Source organism: Hyperolius riggenbachi, chromosome 4, assembly GCF_040937935.1.
Source record: "Hyperolius riggenbachi isolate aHypRig1 chromosome 4, aHypRig1.pri, whole genome shotgun sequence".
In the NCBI taxonomy this organism is placed as follows: Eukaryota; Metazoa; Chordata; class Amphibia; order Anura; family Hyperoliidae; genus Hyperolius; species Hyperolius riggenbachi.
Genome location: NC_090649.1, coordinates 3,255,504 through 3,272,901, shown reverse-complemented (window position 1 = coordinate 3,272,901; position 17,398 = coordinate 3,255,504). Strand labels below are relative to the sequence as shown.

The 17,398-nt window shown below is 55.8% G+C and overlaps 1 protein-coding gene across 2 annotated transcripts in view; it reads right to left on the bottom strand.

Annotated features, from left to right (window-relative positions):
* TRIM54 (tripartite motif containing 54) overlaps positions 1-17,398 on the bottom strand; it is a 115,990-nt gene that overhangs the window by 37,142 nt on the left and 61,450 nt on the right. For both annotated transcript variants that reach the window (XM_068279815.1, XM_068279814.1), the window contains exon 2: positions 10,162-10,334. In XM_068279815.1, coding sequence (XP_068135916.1) covers positions 10,162-10,334 — 173 coding nt within the window. The remainder of the gene's footprint in view (positions 1-10,161; positions 10,335-17,398) is intronic.

Here is a 17,398-nt window from a genome sequence, read left to right as displayed (position 1 = left end):
GCTGAAGAGACTGTGCACCACCTGTGAGGTCCACATCGGGGCTCTGATTCTCAGCTGAAGAGACTGTGCACCACCTGTGAGGCCCACATCGGGGCTCTGGCCCTCAGCTGAAGAGACTGTGCACCACCTATGTCCACATCGGGGCTCTGATCCTCAGCTAAAGAGACTGTGCACCACCTGTGAGGCCCACATCAGGGCTCTGACCCTCAGCTGAAGAGACTGTGCACCACTTGTTAGGCCCACACCAGGGCTCTGACCCTCAGCTGAAGAGACTGTGCACCACTTGTTAGGCCCACACCAGGGCTCTGACCCTCAGCTGAAGAGACTGTGCACCATCTATTAGGCCCACATCGGGGCTCTGACCCTCAGCTGAAGAGACTGTGCACCATCTGTGAGGTCCACATCGGGGCTCAGACCCTCAGCTGAAGAGAATGTGCACCACCTGTTAGGCTCACATCGAGGCTCTGGCCCGCAGCTGAAGAGACTGTGCACCATCTGTGAGGTCCACATCGGGGCTCTGACCCTCAGCTGAAGAGTCTGTGCACCATCTGTGAGGTCCACATCGGGACTCTGGCCTGCAGCTGAAGAGACTGTGCACCATCTGTGAGGTCCACATCGGGGCTCTGACCCTCAGCTGAAGAGTCTCTGCACCATCTGTGAGGTCCACATCGGGGCTCTGACCCTCAGCTGAAGAGACTGTGCACCATCTGTGAGGTCCACATCAGGGCTCTGACCCTCAGCTGAAGAGACTGTGTACCATCTGGGAGGTCCACATCGGGGCTCTGACCCTCAGCTGAAGACACTGTGCACCGTCTGAGGTCCACACCAGGGCTCTGACCCTCAGCTGAAGAGACTGTGCACCACCTGTGAGGTCCACATCGGGGCTCTGACCCTCAGCTGAAGAGACTGTGCACCATCTGTGAGGTCCACACCAGGGCTCTGACCCTCAGCTGAAGAGACTGTGCACCACCTGTGAGGTCCACATCGGGGCTCTGACCCTCAGCTGAAGAGACTGTGCACCATCTGTTAGGCCCACATCGGGGCTCTGACCCTCAGCTGAAGAGACTGTGCACCATCTGTTAGGCCCACATCGGGGCTCTGACCCTCAGCTGAAGATACTGTGCACCACCTGTGAGGTCCACATCGGGGATCTGACCCTCAGCTGAAGACACTGTGCACCATCTGTGAGGTCCACATCGGGGCTCTGACCCTCAGCTGAAGAGACTGTGCACCATCTGTGAGGTCCACATTGGGGCTCTGACCCTCAGCTGAAGAGACTGTGCACCATCTGTGAGGTCCACATCAGGGCTCTGACCCTCAGCTGAAGAGACTGTGCACCACCTGTGAGGTTCACATCGGGGCTCTGACCCTCAGCTGAAGACACTGTGCACCATCTGTGAGGTCCACATCGGGGCTCTGGCCCTCAGCTGAAGAGACTGTGCACCATCTGTTAGGCCCACATCGGGGCTCTGGCCCTCAGCTGAAGACACTGTGCACCATCTGTGAGGTCCACATCGGGGCTCTGACCCTCAGCTGAAGAGACTGTGCACCATCTGTGAGGTCCACATCGGGGCTCTGACCCTCAGCTGAAGAGACTGTGCACCATCTGTTAGGCCCACATCGAGGCTCTGACCCTCAGCTGAAGAGACTGTGCACCATCTGTGAGGTCCACATCGGGGCTCTGGCCCTCAGCTGAAGACACTGTGCACCATCTGTGAGGTCCACATCGGGTCTCTGACCCTCAGCTGAAGAGACTGTGCACCACCTGTTATGCCCACATCGAGGCTCTGGCCCGCAGCTGAAGAGACTGTGCACCACCTGTGAGGTCCACATCGGGGCTCTGGCCCTCAGCTGAAGAGACTGTGCACCATCTGTTAGGCCCACATCGGGGCTCTGACCCTCAGCTGAAGAGACTGTGCACCATCTGTGAGGTCCACATCTGGGCTCTGACCCTCAGCTGAAGACACTGTGCACCATCTGTGAGGTCCACATCGAGGCTCTGGCCTGCAGCTGAAGAGACTGTGCACCATCTGTGAGGTCCACACCAGGGCTCTGACCCTCAGCTGAAGAGACTGTGCACCATCTGTTAGGCCCACATCGGGGCTGTGACCCTCAGCTGCAGAGACTGTGCACCATCTGTTAGGCCCACATCGGGGCTCTGACCCTCAGCTGAAGAGACTGTGCACCACCTGTGAGGTCCACATCGGGGCTCTGGCCCTCAGCTGAAGAGACTGTGCACCATCTGTTAGGCCCACATCGGGGCTCTGACCCTCAGCTGAAGAGACTGTGCACCATCTGTGGGGCCCACATCTGGGATCTGACCCTCAGCTAAAGAGACTGTGCACCATCTGTGAGGTCCACATCGGGGCTCTGACCCTCAGCTGAAGAGACTGTGCACCATCTGTGAGGTCCACATCGGGGCTCTGACCCTCAGCTGAAGAGACTGTGCACCACCTGTGAGGTCCACATCGGGGCTCTGACCCTCAGCTGAAGAGACTGTGCACCACCTGTGAGGTCCTCATCGGGGCTCTGACCCTCAGCTGAAGAGACTGTGCACCATCTGTAAGGTCCACATCGGGGCTCTGACCCTCAGCTGAAGAGACTGTGCACCATCTGTGAGGTCCACATCGGGGCTCTTACCCTCAGCTGAAGACACTGTGCACCATCTGTGAGGTCCACATCGAGGCTCTGGCCCGCAGCTGAATAGACTGTGCACCATCTGTTAGGCCCACATCGGGGCTGTGACCCTCAGCTGAAGAGACTGTGCACCATCTGTGAGGTCCACATCGGGGCTCTGACCCTCAGCTGAAGACACTGTGCACCACCTGTGAGGTCCACATCGGGGCTCTGACCCTCAGCTGAAGAGACTGTGCACCATCTGTGAGGTCCACACCAGGGCTCTGACCCTCAGCTAAAGAGACTGTGCACCACCTGTGAGGTCCACATCGGGGCTCTGACCCTCAGCTGAAGAGACTGTGCACTATCTGTTAGGCCCACATCGGGGCTCTGACCCTCAGCTGAAGAGACTGTGCAGCATCTGTTAGGCCCACATCGGGGCTCTGACCCTCAGCTGAAGAGACTGTGCACCACCTGTGAGGTCCACATCGGGGCTCTGACCCTCAGCTGAAGACACTGTGCACCATCTGTGAGGTCCACATCGGGGCTCTGGCCCTCAGCTGAAGAGACTGTGCACCATCTGTTAGGCCCACATCGGGGCTCTGACCCTCAGCTGAAGAGACTGTGCACCATCTGTGAGGCCCACATCTGGGATCTGACCCTCAGCTAAAGAGACTGTGCACCATCTGTTAGGCCCACATCGGGGCTCTGACCCTCAGCTGAAGAGACTGTGCACCATCTGTTAGGCCCACATCGGGGCTCTGACCCTCAGCTGAAGAGACTGTGCACCACCTGTGAGGTCCACATCGGGGCTCTGACCCTCAGCTGAAGAGACTGTGCACCACCTGTGAGGTCCACATCGGGGCTCTGACCCTCAGCTGAAGAGACTGTGCACCATCTGTGAGGTCCACATCGGGGCTCTGACCCTCAGCTGAAGACACTGTGCACCATCTGTGAGGTCCACATCAGGGCTCTGACCCTCAGCTGAAGACACTGTGCACCACCTGTTAGGCACACATCAGGGCTCTGACCCTCAGCTGAAGAGACTGTGCACCATCTGTTAGGCCCACATCGGGGCTCTGACCCTCAGCTGAAGAGACTGTGCACCATCTGTTAGGCCCACATCGGGGCTCTGACCCTCAGCTGAAGACACTGTGCACCATCTGTTAGGCCCACATCGGGGCGGTGACCCTCAGCTGCAGAGACTGTGCACCACCTGTGAGGTCCACAACGGGGCTCTGACTCTCAGCTAAAGAGACTGTGCACCACCTGTTAGGCCCACATCGAGGCTCTGACCCTCAGCTAAAGAGACTGTGCACCATCTGTGAGGTCCACATCGGGGCTCTGACCCTCAGCTGAAGAGACTGTGCACCACCTGTGAGGTCCACATCTGGGATCTGACCCTCAGCTAAAGAGACTGTGCACCATCTGTTAGGTCCTCATCGGGGCTCTGACCCTCAGCTGAAGAGTCTATGCACCATCTGTGAGGTCCACATCAGGGCTCTGGCCCTCAGCTGAAGAGACTGTGCACCATCTGTGAGGTCCACATCAGGGCTCTGGCCCTCAGCTGAAGAGACTGTGCACCATCTGTGAGGTCCACATCAGGGCTCTGACCCTCAGCTGAAGAGACTGTGCACCAAGTGTAAGGTCCACATTGGGGCTCTGGCCCTCAGCCGAAGAGACTGTGCACCATCTGTAATTTCACACCAGGGCTCTGACCCTCAGCTGAAGACACTGTGCACCACCTGTTAGGCCTACATCGGGGCTCTGGCCCTCAGCTGAAGAGACTGTGCACCACCTGTGAGGTCCACATCTGGGATCTGACCCTCAGCTAAATAGACTGTGCACCATCTGTGAGGTCCACATCGGGGCTCTGACCCTCAGCTGAAGACACTGTGCACCATCTGTGAGGTCCACATCGGGGCTCTGGCCCTCAGCTGAAGAGACTGTGCACCATCTGTTAGGCCCACATCGGGGCTCTGACCCTCAGCTGAAGAGACTGTGCACCATCTGTGAGGCCCACATCTGGGATCTGACCCTCAGCTAAAGAGACTGTGCACCATCTGTTAGGCCCACATCGGGGCTCTGACCCTCAGCTGAAGAGACTGTGCACCACCTGTGAGGTCCACATCGGGGCTCTGACCCTCAGCTGAAGAGACTGTGCACCACCTGTGAGGTCCACATCGGGGCTCTGACCCTCAGCTGAAGAGACTGTGCACCATCTGTGAGGTCCACATCGGGGCTCTGACCCTCAGCTGAAGACACTGTGCACCATCTGTGAGGTCCACATCAGGGCTCTGACCCTCAGCTGAAGACACTGTGCACCACCTGTTAGGCCCACATCAGGGCTCTGACCCTCAGCTGAAGAGACTGTGCACCATCTGTGAGGTCCACACCAGGGCTCTGACCCTCAGCTGAAGAGACTGTGCACCACCTGTGAGGTCCACATCGGGGCTCTGACCCTCAGCTGAAGAGACTGTGCACCATCTGTTAGGCTTACATCGGGGCTCTGACCCTCAGCTGAAGAGACTGTGCACCATCTGTTAGGCCCACATCGGGGCTCTGACCCTCAGCTGAAGATACTGTGCACCACCTGTGAGGTCCACATCGGGGATCTGACCCTCAGCTGAAGACACTGTGCACCATCTGTGAGGTCCACATCGGGGCTCTGACCCTCAGCTGAAGAGACTGTGCACCATCTGTGAGGTCCACATTGGGGCTCTGACCCTCAGCTGAAGAGACTGTGCACCATCTGTGAGGTCCACATCAGGGCTCTGACCCTCAGCTGAAGAGACTGTGCACCACCTGTGAGGTTCACATCGGGGCTCTGACCCTCAGCTGAAGACACTGTGCACCATCTGTGAGGTCCACATCGGGGCTCTGGCCCTCAGCTGAAGAGACTGTGCACCATCTGTTAGGCCCACATCGGGGCTCTGGCCCTCAGCTGAAGACACTGTGCACCATCTGTGAGGTCCACATCGGGGCTCTGACCCTCAGCTGAAGAGACTGTGCACCATCTGTGAGGTCCACATCGGGGCTCTGACCCTCAGCTGAAGAGACTGTGCACCATCTGTTAGGCCCACATCGAGGCTCTGACCCTCAGCTGAAGAGACTGTGCACCATCTGTGAGGTCCACATCGGGGCTCTGACCCTCAGCTGAAGACACTGTGCACCATCTGTGAGGTCCACATCGGGTCTCTGACCCTCAGCTGAAGAGACTGTGCACCACCTGTTATGCCCACATCGAGGCTCTGGCCCGCAGCTGAAGAGACTGTGCACCACCTGTGAGGTCCACATCGGGGCTCTGGCCCTCAGCTGAAGAGACTGTGCACCATCTGTTAGGCCCACATCGGGGCTCTGACCCTCAGCTGAAGAGACTGTGCACCATCTGTGAGGTCCACATCGGGGCTCTGACCCTCAGCTGAAGACACTGTGCACCATCTGTGAGGTCCACATCGAGGCTCTGGCCTGCAGCTGAAGAGACTGTGCACCATCTGTGAGGTCCACACCAGGGCTCTGACCCTCAGCTGAAGAGACTGTGCACCATCTGTTAGGCCCACATCGGGGCTGTGACCCTCAGCTGCAGAGACTGTGCACCATCTGTTAGGCCCACATCGGGGCTCTGACCCTCAGCTGAAGAGACTGTGCACCACCTGTGAGGTCCACATCGGGGCTCTGGCCCTCAGCTGAAGAGACTGTGCACCATCTGTTAGGCCCACATCGGGGCTCTGACCCTCAGCTGAAGAGACTGTGCACCATCTGTGGGGCCCACATCTGGGATCTGACCCTCAGCTAAAGAGACTGTGCACCATCTGTGAGGTCCACATCGGGGCTCTGACCCTCAGCTGAAGAGACTGTGCACCATCTGTGAGGTCCACATCGGGGCTCTGACCCTCAGCTGAAGAGACTGTGCACCACCTGTGAGGTCCACATCGGGGCTCTGACCCTCAGCTGAAGAGACTGTGCACCACCTGTGAGGTCCTCATCGGGGCTCTGACCCTCAGCTGAAGAGACTGTGCACCATCTGTAAGGTCCACATCGGGGCTCTGACCCTCAGCTGAAGAGACTGTGCACCATCTGTGAGGTCCACATCGGGGCTCTGACCCTCAGCTGAAGACACTGTGCACCATCTGTGAGGTCCACATCGAGGCTCTGGCCCGCAGCTGAAGAGACTGTGCACCATCTGTTAGGCCCACATCGGGGCTGTGACCCTCAGCTGAAGAGACTGTGCACCATCTGTGAGGTCCACATCGGGGCTCTGACCCTCAGCTGAAGACACTGTGCACCACCTGTGAGGTCCACATCGGGGCTCTGACCCTCAGCTGAAGAGACTGTGCACCATCTGTGAGGTCCACACCAGGGCTCTGACCCTCAGCTGAAGAGACTGTGCACCACCTGTGAGGTCCACATCGGGGCTCTGACCCTCAGCTGAAGAGACTGTGCACTATCTGTTAGGCCCACATCGGGGCTCTGACCCTCAGCTGAAGAGACTGTGCAGCATCTGTTAGGCCCACATCGGGGCTCTGACCCTCAGCTGAAGAGACTGTGCACCACCTGTGAGGTCCACATCGGGGCTCTGACCCTCAGCTGAAGACACTGTGCACCATCTGTGAGGTCCACATCGGGGCTCTGGCCCTCAGCTGAAGAGACTGTGCACCATCTGTTAGGCCCACATCGGGGCTCTGACCCTCAGCTGAAGAGACTGTGCACCATCTGTGAGGCCCACATCTGGGATCTGACCCTCAGCTAAAGAGACTGTGCACCATCTGTTAGGCCCACATCGGGGCTCTGACCCTCAGCTGAAGAGACTGTGCACCATCTGTTAGGCCCACATCGGGGCTCTGACCCTCAGCTGAAGAGACTGTGCACCACCTGTGAGGTCCACATCGGGGCTCTGACCCTCAGCTGAAGAGACTGTGCACCACCTGTGAGGTCCACATCGGGGCTCTGACCCTCAGCTGAAGAGACTGTGCACCATCTGTGAGGTCCACATCGGGGCTCTGACCCTCAGCTGAAGACACTGTGCACCATCTGTGAGGTCCACATCAGGGCTCTGACCCTCAGCTGAAGACACTGTGCACCACCTGTTAGGCCCACATCAGGGCTCTGACCCTCAGCTGAAGAGACTGTGCACCATCTGTTAGGCCCACATCGGGGCTCTGACCCTCAGCTGAAGAGACTGTGCACCATCTGTTAGGCCCACATCGGGGCTCTGACCCTCAGCTGAAGACACTGTGCACCATCTGTTAGGCCCACATCGGGGCGGTGACCCTCAGCTGCAGAGACTGTGCACCACCTGTGAGGTCCACAACGGGGCTCTGACTCTCAGCTAAAGAGACTGTGCACCACCTGTTAGGCCCACATCGAGGCTCTGACCCTCAGCTAAAGAGACTGTGCACCATCTGTGAGGTCCACATCGGGGCTCTGACCCTCAGCTGAAGAGACTGTGCACCACCTGTGAGGTCCACATCTGGGATCTGACCCTCAGCTAAAGAGACTGTGCACCATCTGTTAGGTCCTCATCGGGGCTCTGACCCTCAGCTGAAGAGTCTATGCACCATCTGTGAGGTCCACATCAGGGCTCTGGCCCTCAGCTGAAGAGACTGTGCACCATCTGTGAGGTCCACATCAGGGCTCTGACCCTCAGCTGAAGAGACTGTGCACCAAGTGTAAGGTCCACATTGGGGCTCTGGCCCTCAGCCGAAGAGACTGTGCACCATCTGTAATTTCACACCAGGGCTCTGACCCTCAGCTGAAGACACTGTGCACCACCTGTTAGGCCTACATCGGGGCTCTGGCCCTCAGCTGAAGAGACTGTGCACCACCTGTGAGGTCCACATCTGGGATCTGACCCTCAGCTAAATAGACTGTGCACCATCTGTGAGGTCCACATCGGGGCTCTGACCCTCAGCTGAAGACACTGTGCACCATCTGTGAGGTCCACATCGGGGCTCTGGCCCTCAGCTGAAGAGACTGTGCACCATCTGTTAGGCCCACATCGGGGCTCTGACCCTCAGCTGAAGAGACTGTGCACCATCTGTGAGGCCCACATCTGGGATCTGACCCTCAGCTAAAGAGACTGTGCACCATCTGTTAGGCCCACATCGGGGCTCTGACCCTCAGCTGAAGAGACTGTGCACCACCTGTGAGGTCCACATCGGGGCTCTGACCCTCAGCTGAAGAGACTGTGCACCACCTGTGAGGTCCACATCGGGGCTCTGACCCTCAGCTGAAGAGACTGTGCACCATCTGTGAGGTCCACATCGGGGCTCTGACCCTCAGCTGAAGACACTGTGCACCATCTGTGAGGTCCACATCAGGGCTCTGACCCTCAGCTGAAGACACTGTGCACCACCTGTTAGGCCCACATCAGGGCTCTGACCCTCAGCTGAAGAGACTGTGCACCATCTGTTAGGCCCACATCGGGGCTCTGACCCTCAGCTGAAGAGACTGTGCACCATCTGTTAGGCCCACATCGGGGCTCTGACCCTCAGCTGAAGAGACTGTGCACCATCTGTTAGGCCCACATCGGGGCTCTGACCCTCAGCTGAAGACACTGTGCACCATCTGTTAGGCCCACATCGGGGCTGTGACCCTCAGCTGCAGAGACTGTGCACCACCTGTGAGGTCCACAACGGGGCTCTGACTCTCAGCTAAAGAGACTGTGCACCACCTGTTAGGCCCACATCGAGGCTCTGACCCTCAGCTAAAGAGACTGTGCACCATCTGTGAGGTCCACATCGGGGCTCTGACCCTCAGCTGAAGAGACTGTGCACCACCTGTGAGGTCCACATCTGGGATCTGACCCTCAGCTAAAGAGACTGTGCACCATCTGTGAGGTCCTCATCGGGGCTCTGACCCTCAGCTGAAGAGTCTATGCACCATCTGTGAGGTCCACATCAGGGCTCTGGCCCTCAGCTGAAGAGACTGTGCACCATCTGTGAGGTCCACATCAGGGCTCTGACCCTCAGCTGAAGAGACTGTGCACCAAGTGTAAGGTCCACATTGGGGCTCTGGCCCTCAGCCGAAGAGACTGTGCACCATCTGTAATTTCACACCAGGGCTCTGACCCTCAGCTGAAGACACTGTGCACCACCTGTTAGGCCTACATCGGGGCTCTGGCCCTCAGCTGAAGAGACTGTGCACCACCTGTGAGGTCCACATCTGGGATCTGACCCTCAGCTAAATAGACTGTGCACCATCTGTGAGGTCCTCATCGGGGCTCTGACCCTCAGCTGAATAGTCTCTGCACCATCTGTGAGGTCCACATCAGGGCTCTGGCCCTCAGCTGAAGAGACTGTGCACCATCTGTGAGGTCCACATCAGGGTTCTGACCCTCAGCTGAAGAGACTGTGCACCACCTGTGAGGTCCACATCGGGGCTCTGACCCTCAGCTGAAGAGACTGTGCACCATCTGTGAGGTCCACATCAGGGTTCTGACCCTCAGCTGAAGAGACTGTGCACCACCTGTGAGGTCCACATCGGGGCTCTGGCCCTCAGGTTGGCTCTCCAGCTTCATGTCATGTGATTTATGCTGATGGTTACCTGGATGATTCCTGCTTGTAGATGTCGATGATGTTTTCTACCAGTAGATTGCGCTGCAGACCGTAGACGCCATGTCGGTCCAGCACCACCTCGTGACGACAGGATGGACAGCGGAATCGTCCCCCAGAGGACACTGTGCTGGAGCCGCGGGACTGCCATAACGGGTTGGAGGCCTGGAGATGGAAGAGGGTTGTTACTGAATGTGGCCACAGGAAGCTGCTTCTTATATATACTGATCACATAGATAGTGTATAGTGATCCTATAGCTTATACATGTTACAGAGCCGCTGGTGTATAGTGAGCCTATAGCTTACACATGTTACAGGGCCGCTGGTGTATAGTGAGCCTATAGCCTATGCATGTTACAGAGCGGCTGGTGTATAGTGAGCCTATAGCTTATACATGTTACAGAGCCGCTGGTGTATAGTGAGCCTATAGCCTATGCATGTTACAGAGCCGCTGGTGTATAGTGAGCCTATAGCTTATACATGTTACAGAACCGCTGGTGTATAGTGAGCCTATAGCTTATACATGTTACAGAGCCGCTGGTGTATAGTGAGCCTATAGCTTATACATGTTACAGAGCCGCTGGTGTATAGTGAGCCTATAGCCTATGCATGTTACAGAGCCGCTGGTGTATAGTGAGCCTATAGCCTATGCATGTTACAGAGCCGCTGGTGTATAGTGAGCCTATAGCTTATACATGTTACAGAGCCGCTGGTGTATAGTGAGCCTATAGCCTATGCATGTTACAGAGCCGCTGGTGTATAGTGAGCCTATAGCTTATACATGTTACAGAGCCGCTGGTGTATAGCGAGCCTATAGCTTATACATGTTACAGAGCCGCTGGTGTATAGCGAGCCTATAGCTCATACATGTTACAGAGCCGCTGGTGTATAGTGATCCTATAGCTTATACATGTTACAGAGCAGCTGGTGTATAGCAAGCCTATAGTTTATACATGTTACAGAGCTGCTGGTGTATAGCGAGCCTATAGCTTATACATGTTACAGAGCCGCTGGTGTATAGCAAGCCTATAGCTTATACATGTTACAGAGCCGCTGGTGTATAGCGAGCCTATAGCTTATACATGTTACAGAGCTGCTGGTATATAGCAAGCCTATGCATGTTACAGAGCCGCTGGTGTATAGTGAGCCTATAGCTTATACATGTTACAGAGCCGCTGGTGTATAGCGAGCCTATAGCTTATACATGTTACAGAACCACTGGTGTATAGCAAGCCTATAGCTAATACATGTTACAGAGCTGCTGGTATATAGCAAGCCTATGCATGTTACAGAGCCGCTGGTGTATAGTGATATATAGTAATATTGGGGGCCCCTGAGATGGTATGCACATATTTCCTGTGGCTGTATATGGAAAGTCAGGGGCCCCTGAGGCAGTATGTAGATACTGGGGTCCCTGTGGCATTAAATGGACATTACCGTATCCTATACCAGCATACAGATAAGTGGGCTTCATGTGGCAGTTTACAGATATTACGGTCCCCATGACAGTATAAAAATATAGGGGTCCCCATAGCACGATATACACATAGCAAGCTCTGGGGTCAGACAATGGAATATGAGTGCAGATGACACAATACACAACTCTGAGGACTCCTCAGGACTTGTGTCAGGAACATGATACAAGTGACACATCACATTCCAGGACACTGACACTGTCACCATCGTACAAGAGGACTGCATGTGACGAGACTCCCGCCAAGGGTCAGCTGACCGTCCAAAGCTCACACCATGTACTGTATACCAGTTACTGCCTCCTCCCTCCACCCAAATGTGTCCTACAGAGAGGAGGCCAGACCCGAGCTCACACCATGTACTGTATACCAGTTACTGCCTCCTCCACCCAAATGTGTCCTACAGAGAGGAGTCCAGACCCGAGCTCACACCATGTACTGTATACCAGTTACTGCCTCCTCCCTCCACCCAAATGTGTCCTACAGAGAGGAGGCCAGACCCGAGCTCACACCATGTACTGTATACCAGTTACTGCCTCCTCCCTCCACCCAAATGTGTCCTACAGAGAGGAGGCCAGACCCGAGCTCACACCATGTACTGTATACCAGTTACTGCCTCCTCCCTCCACCCAAATGTGTCCTACAGAGAGGAGGCCAGACCCGAGCTCACACCATGTACTGTATACCAGTTACTGCCTCCTCCCTCCACCCAAATGTATCCTACAGAGAGGAGGCCAGACCCGAGCTCACACCATGTACTGTATACCAGTTACTGCCTCCTCCCTCCACCCAAATGTGTCCTACAGAGAGGAGACCAGACCCGAGCTCACACCATGTACTGTATACCAGTTACTGCCTCCTCCCTCCACCCAAATGTGTCCTACAGAGAGGAGGCCAGACCCAAGCTCACACCATGTACTGTATACCAGTTACTGCCTCCTCCACCCAAATGTGTCCTACAGAGAGGAGGCCAGACCCGAGCTCACACCATGTACTGTATACCAGTTACTGCCTCCTCCCTCCACCCAAATGTGTCCTACAGAGAGGAGGCCAGACCCGAGCTCACACCATGTACTGTATACCAGTTACTGCCTCCTCCCTCCACCCAAATGTGTCCTACAGAGAGGAGGCCAGACCCGCGCTCACACCATGTACTGTATACCAGTTACTGCCTCCTCTCTCCACCCAAATGTGTCCTACAGAGAGGAGGCCAGACCCGAGCTCACACCGTGTACTGTATACCAGTTACTGCCTCCTCCCTCCACCCAAATGTGTCCTACAGAGAGGAGGCCAGACCCGAGCTCACACCATGTACTGTATACCAGTTACTGCCTCCTCCCTCCACCCAAATGTGTCCTACAGAGAGGAGGCCAGACCCGAGCTCACACCATGTACTGTATACCAGTTACTGCCTCCTCCCTCCACCCAAATGTGTCCTACAGAGAGGAGGCCAGACCCGAGCTCACACCATGTACTGTATACCAGTTACTGCCTCCTCCACCCAAATGTGTCCTACAGAGAGGAGGCCAGACCCGAGCTCACACCATGTACTGTATACCAGTTACTGCCTCCTCCACCCAAATGTGTCCTACAGAGAGGAGGCCAGACCCGAGCTCACACCATATACTGTATACCAGTTACTGCCTCCTCCCTCCACCCAAATGTGTCCTACAGAGAGGAGGCCAGACCCGAGCTCACACCATGTACTGTATACCAGTTACTGCCTCCTCCACCCAAATGTGTCCTACAGAGAGGAGGCCAGATCCGAGCTCACACCATGTACTGTATACCAGTTACTGCCTCCTCCCTCCACCCAAATGTGTCCTACAGAGAGGAGGCCAGACCCGAGCTCACACCATATACTGTATACCAGTTACTGCCTCCTCCCTCCACCCAAATGTGTCCTACAGAGAGGAGGCCAGACCTGAGCTCACACCATGTACTGTATACCAGTTACTGCCTCCTCCCTCCACCCAAATGTGTCCTACAGAGAGGAGGCCAGACCCGAGCTTACACCATGTACTGTATACCAGTTACTGCCTCCTCCCTCCACCCAAATGTGTCCTACAGAGAGGAGGCCAGACCCGAGCTCACACCATGTACTGTATACCAGTTACTGCCTCCTCCACCCAAATGTGTCCTACAGAGAGGAGGCCAGACCCGAGCTCACACCATGTACTGTATACCAGTTACTGCCTCCTCCCTCCACCCAAATGTGTCCTACAGAGAGGAGGCCAGACCCGAGCTCACACCATGTACTGTATACCAGTTACTGCCTCCTCCACCCAAATGTGTCCTACAGAGAGGAGACCAGACCCGAGCTCACACCATGTACTATATACCAGTTACTGCCTCCTCCCTCCACCCAAATGTGTCCTACAGAGAGGAGGCCAGACCCGAGCTCACACCATGTACTGTATACCAGTTACTGCTCCCTCCACCCAAATGTGTCCTACAGAGAGGAGGCCAGACCCGAGCTCACACCATGTACTGTATACCAGTTACTGCCTCCTCCACCCAAATGTGTCCTACAGAGAGGAGGCCAGACCCGAGCTCACACCATGTACTGTATACCAGTTACTGCCTCCTCCACCCAAATGTGTCCTACAGAGAGGAGACCAGACCCGAGCTCACACCATGTACTGTATACCAGTTACTGCCTCCTCCCTCCACCCAAATGTGTCCTACAGAGAGGAGGCCAGACCCGAGCTCACACCATGTACTGTATACCAGTTACTGCCTCCTCCCTCCACCCAAATGTGTCCTACAGAGAGGAGGCCAGACCCGAGCTCACACCATGTACTGTATACCAGTTACTGCCTCCTCCCTCCACCCAAATGTGTCCTACAGAGAGGAGGCCAGACCCGAGCTCACACCATGTACTGTATACCAGTTACTGCCTCCTCCACCCAAATGTGTCCTACAGAGAGGAGGCCAGACCCGAGCTCACACCATGTACTGTATACCAGTTACTGCCTCCTCCACCCAACTGTGTCCTACAGAGAGGAGGCCAGACCCGAGCTCACACCATGTACTGTATACCAGTTACTGCCTCCTCCACCCAACTGTGTCCTACAGAGAGGAGGCCAGACCCGAGCTCACACCATGTACTGTATACCAGTTACTGCCTCCTCCCTCCACCCAAATGTGTCCTACAGAGAGGAGGCCAGACCCGAGCTCACACCATGTACTGTATACCAGTTACTGCCTCCTCCACCCAAATGTGTCCTACAGAGAGGAGGCCAGACCCGAGCTCACACCATGTACTGTATACCAGTTACTGCCTCCTCCACCCAACTGTGTCCTACAGAGAGGAGGCCAGACCCGAGCTCACACCATGTACTGTATACCAGTTACTGCCTCCTCCACCCAAATGTGTCCTACAGAGAGGAGGCCAGACCCGAGCTCACACCATGTACTGTATACCAGTTACTGCCTCCTCCACCCAAATGTGTCCTACAGAGAGGAGGCCAGACCCGAGCTCACACCATGTACTGTATACCAGTTACTGCCTCCTCCACCCAACTGTGTCCTACAGAGAGGAGGCCAGACCCGAGCTCACACCATGTACTGTATACCAGTTACTGCCTCCTCCCTCCACCCAAATGTGTCCTACAGAGAGGAGGCCAGACCCGAGCTCACACCATGTACTGTATACCAGTTACTGCCTCCTCCACCCAAATGTGTCCTACAGAGAGGAGGCCAGACCCGAGCTCACACCATGTACTGTATACCAGTTACTGCCTCCTCCACCCAACTGTGTCCTACAGAGAGGAGGCCAGACCCGAGCTCACACCATGTACTGTATACCAGTTACTGCCTCCTCCACCCAAATGTGTCCTACAGAGAGGAGGCCAGACCCGAGCTCACACCATGTACTTTATACCAGTTACTGCCTCCTCCACCCAAATGTGTCCTACAGAGAGGAGGCCAGACCCGAGCTCACACCATGTACTGTATACCAGTTACTGCCTCCTCCCTCCACCCAAATGTGTCCTACAGAGAGGAGGCCAGACCCGAGCTCACACCATGTACTGTATACCAGTTACTGCCTCCTCCCTCCACCCAAATGTGTCCTACAGAGAGGAGGCCAGACCCGAGCTCACACCATGTACTGTATACCAGTTACTGCCTCCTCCCTCCACCCAAATGTGTCCTACAGAGAGGAGGCCAGACCCGAGCTCACACCATGTACTGTATACCAGTTACTGCCTCCTCCCTCCACCCACATGTGTCCTACAGAGAGGAGGGAAGACCCGAGCTCACACCATGTACTGTATACCAGTTACTGCCTCCTCCCTCCACCCAAATGTGTCCTACAGAGAGGAGGCCAGACCCGAGCTCACACCATGTACTGTATACCAGTTACTGCCTCCTCCACCCAAATGTGTCCTACAGAGAGGAGGCCAGACCCGAGCTCACACCATGTACTGTATAAAAGGTACTGCCTCCTCCACCCAAATGTGTCCTACAGAGAGGAGGCCAGACCCGAGCTCACACCATGTACTGTATACCAGTTACTGCCTCCTCCCTCCACCCAAATGTGTCCTACAGAGAGGAGGCCAGACCCGAGCTCACACCATGTACTGTACACCAGTTACTGCCTCCTCCCTCCACCCAAATGTGTCCTACAGAGAGGAGGCCAGACCCAAGCTCACACCATGTACTGTATACCAGTTACTGCCTCCTCCCTCCACCCAAATGTGTCCTACAGAGAGGAGTCCAGACCCGAGCTCACACCATGTACTGTATACCAGTTACTGCCTCCTCCCTCCACCCAAATGTGTCCTACAGAGAGGAGGCCAGACCCGAGCTCACACCATGTACTGTATACCAGTTACTGCTCCCTCCACCCAAATGTGTCCTACAGAGAGGAGGCCAGACCCGAGCTCACACCATGTACTGTATACCAGTTACTGCCTCCTCCCTCCACCCAAATATGTCCTACAGAGAGGAGGCCAGACCCGCGCTCACACCATGTACTGTATACCAGTTACTGCCTCCTCCCTCCACCCAAATGTGTCCTACAGAGAGGAGGCCAGACCCGAGCTCACACCATGTACTGTATACCAGTTACTGCCTCCTCCACCCAAATGTATCCTACAGAGAGGAGGCCAGACCCGAGCTCACACCATGTACTGTATACCAGTTACTGCCTCCTCCCTCCACCCAAATGTGTCCTACAGAGAGGAGGCCAGACCTGAGCTCACACCATGTACTGTATACCAGTTACTGCCTCCTCCCTCCACCCAAATGTGTCCTACAGAGAGGAGGCCAGACCCGAGCTCACACCATGTACTGTATACCAGTTACTGCCTCCTCCACCCAACTGTGTCCTACAGAGAGGAGGCCAGACCCGAGCTCACACCATGTACTGTATACCAGTTACTGCCTCCTCCACCCAAATGTGTCCTACAGAGAGGAGGCCAGACCCGAGCTCACACCATGTACTGTATACCAGTTACTGCCTCCTCCACCCAAATGTGTCCTACAGAGAGGAGGCCAGACCCGAGCTCACACCATGTACTGTATACCAGTTACTGCCTCCTCCACCCAACTGTGTCCTACAGAGAGGAGGCCAGACCCGAGCTCACACCATGTACTGTATACCAGTTACTGCCTCCTCCCTCCACCCAAATGTGTCCTACAGAGAGGAGGCCAGACCCGAGCTCACACCATGTACTGTACACCAGTTACTGCCTCCTCCCTCCACCCAAATGTGTCCTACAGAGAGGAGGCCAGACCCAAGCTCACACC